Source organism: Sinocyclocheilus grahami, unplaced genomic scaffold, assembly GCF_001515645.1.
Source record: "Sinocyclocheilus grahami isolate Dianchi unplaced genomic scaffold, SAMN03320097.WGS_v1.1 scaffold1919.1, whole genome shotgun sequence".
NCBI classification, from domain to species: domain Eukaryota; kingdom Metazoa; phylum Chordata; class Actinopteri; order Cypriniformes; family Cyprinidae; genus Sinocyclocheilus; species Sinocyclocheilus grahami.
The window spans coordinates 34,647-37,782 of record NW_015507098.1 but is presented as its reverse complement, the minus strand read 5'-3'; the positions used below and the strand labels follow the sequence as shown (position 1 = coordinate 37,782).

The following is a 3,136-nucleotide window of genomic DNA, read 5'->3' as shown; positions in this document are numbered from 1 at the left end:
TGTTTTTTGTCTCTCTCTCTCTCTCTCTCTCTCTCTCTCTCTCTCTCTCTCTCTCTGGAGTCATGGAATCGGACATCACTTTACGTCCTGCGGTCTGATCCTCTCGGGAATCATCGGAACTGATGGGACATTTAAGGATGTTTTTCCCTGATGTCTCATATTCACTGCTGTTGTTGGGAATCTCGTGTCTGACTGGCTTCACTAAGACTTCACAGGAGTTCTCAGGTACTGAACACCACCATCATCATAATCACCTACAAGAGTTTGTGTAATTACACTTTATCATATTTATCCGTTTAAAATGTCAATAGTTTCACACGCGATTAGTCGAAATTCTCAGCTTCACATTTTGACATTTAACATTTAATATTTTTTTTTATATATTTTTCATGCATTGTTGAGGTGTTGATGTGACGTACGCGCATTTATTTCGTCCTGCAGGAGTAAATATTAAATAGAAACATTGTAGCACATTCTTTCGATCAAAGAGAAAGTGCGCGTGTGCGCTCTCGCTGATTTACACTGTTACATGGCATCTTAATATACAGTTAATATATACAGTGGGGTCCAAAAGACTGAATAATTCATGAAAATACTTCTGTTTTGCATTTAAAAATAAATATAATATTTGTTTTGCATAGGCCTAATTATATTATCAGAGTAACAATTTGGAATTTGACTGAGACTTTGAATTGAAGCAACAATGTCTTTTGAGCCCCTTTGTATTTTATATATGATATTCATTGTATGCGATAAATGCATGAAGCATTGATTTCATAAAAACTGATAGCTGTGCATATTTAGACTTAGATATAAGACTGTATGTATTTTTAAAGCATGATGAGAAGATCTACATCCTCAGCACTACTTGAAAAGTTTCTCTTTAGTTTATGAAGGTTGTGTTTGGTCAGTGAAGACATTAAGGACATAACAGAGATGAATTGATCAGAAACAGCTGTGATGTGGTGAGTGAAGGCAGATCTCAGTGTGCAATGGCATTCTGTGTTTGTTTTTATTAGAATTTTGTTTGCATTTCTCTTCTTAATTCACTTAAATCTGCACAGCTTTGCTATGGATGAAAAATAAACATCATGTTGTTGTTTTTTTTGAGTACCACAAATGAATCTTCATTGACAGTTAGGTTTATGTGTATAGTGCTTTACACAATACAAACAGATTCAAAGCAGGTTTATAGAAGATAGAGTTTTACTGGGTGAATCTCACGAAACCTGTTAAAGCCATGTCAGGATATTTAAAAATATTATTTATTTATTTCAGGGTTATTATTATCGTGAAACTAAAACATTTTCATTATAATATAATGTAGTCATAAAAACTATATAGATATAAAAAATGACAAAAAATACACAAAACTTGTTGATAAAAAAGACAAAAAATGTATTTATTTATTTGTGTATAGAATTTAAAATAAAAAAACAAGCCTATTCTTGCACTGTGACATTATTTTCATGTCTCATTACTGTCATGTGAAGAAAATATTTAAATTGTAAAAAAATGTATATGTCACGGTAGTGTTTGCCGTTTAATTTCTGCTTCAATTAAAACAAATCTGCACAGAATGCTTTTATTATATTAAAGTAACAAGACTCAGTAAATATCAATGAGAATAAGAACAACAACAGGACTCATTACAAGAAGGAGAATTGTGAGGGAAATGTGTTTAAATAATGCAACAAAATATTCTTAGGTGAAATATGAGCAAGACTTGCTTTTGTGAGGTTCACCCTAATACGACTGCACGGTCCTGTCAATGAAAGACATATCAATGGAAGATTGTTGGTTATTTTCAGCCGAACACACAGAGTTGTTGTTCTGTCGGGTCACACGGGACAGTCCTGTGACTGAAAGACTCTGGAATGTCCGTTTGATTGACAAGTGCTTGACAGAAGCTGTCGATGGAGACGGCGCATCTGTTGCCGGGCAACAGGCCTGTACATCTGTCCTACAGGAACTTTGTGCCATTGTGTGTGTGTTGTGTTTTATCTTGGTTAATTAGCTTCACGTACACACACACACACGCATTTAGATTCATTGTGTGGGTGTTCACTACAGTGAAAGTGCTCATAAAGCTGTAGGCGGGGCTTACTGAGGTGCTGAATGGGATGTGTGGCTGTTAAAGGGTCAGGAGGTCAACTGAGGTCAAACCGTTTGATGATCCCAGTACACCATTACGACTAGAGGAATGTCTGTCTGTCTGTCTGTCGTACTGTCATTCATGTGCTTCAGTCTGTAAGTCGGAATGAAATGGCATTTAAAAGTGCACTAAGTAAGTTTTATTCACTGTAAAAATGTTATGGAAGGAATGAGCAGAGTCCTTGATAGATATGTGTAAAATAAATGGAAAAAAATTTAGTTTTATCAAAAAAGTGAAACTGAATACTTAGCTGTAAGTATAGGGCGCAACTTAATTTTATGCATCTGAATCAGATTTGGCTTGTGAATTAATAATGAATTAATTATTACAGTTTATATATTGTAATAATATATTATAATATATTATTATAATATTAATTATAATTTATCATTTAATTATATCATTTAATCATCAACAATTTAATATACATTAATTGTTTACACATTTTCATAATATTTAATAATATATTGTTAAATAATGTGCACTAGTTAAAGACCTGGAATATGAATTAAGTAAGTAGTGTTTTCTTCAAATCAGTGTCATTTTAGTATATTAACATAATATACAGTGGGTACGGAAAGTATTCAGACCCCCTTAAATTTTTCACTCTTTGTTATATTGCAGCCATTTGCTAAAATCATTCAAGTTCATTTTTTTTCCTCATTAATGTATACACAGCACCCCATATTGTCTGAAAAACACAGAATTGTTGACATTTTTGCAGATTTATTAAAAAAGAAAAACTGAAATATCACATGGTCCTAAGTATTCAGACCCTTTGCTGTGACACTCATATATTTAACTCAGGTGCTGTCCATTTCTTCTGATCATCCTTGAGATGGTTCTACACCTTCATTTGAGTCCAGCTGTGTTTGATTATACTGATTGGACTTGATTAGGAAAGCCACACACCTGTTTATATAAGACCTTACAGCTCACAGTGCATGTCAGAGCAAATGAGAATCATGAGGTCAAAGGAAC

General features: G+C 33.6%; 1 protein-coding gene across 1 annotated transcript in view; it reads left to right on the top strand.

The window, feature by feature from the left end:
• Window positions 1-70: 70 nt before the first annotated feature.
• LOC107573326 (D-galactoside-specific lectin-like) overlaps window positions 71-3,136 on the top strand; it is a gene marked incomplete at its 3' end in the record, with an annotated part of 37,338 nt that continues 34,272 nt past the window's right edge. The window contains exon 1 of the mRNA XM_016259767.1: window positions 71-225. Within this exon, the coding sequence (XP_016115253.1) occupies window positions 123-225 (103 nt within the window). The remainder of the gene's footprint in view (window positions 226-3,136) is intronic.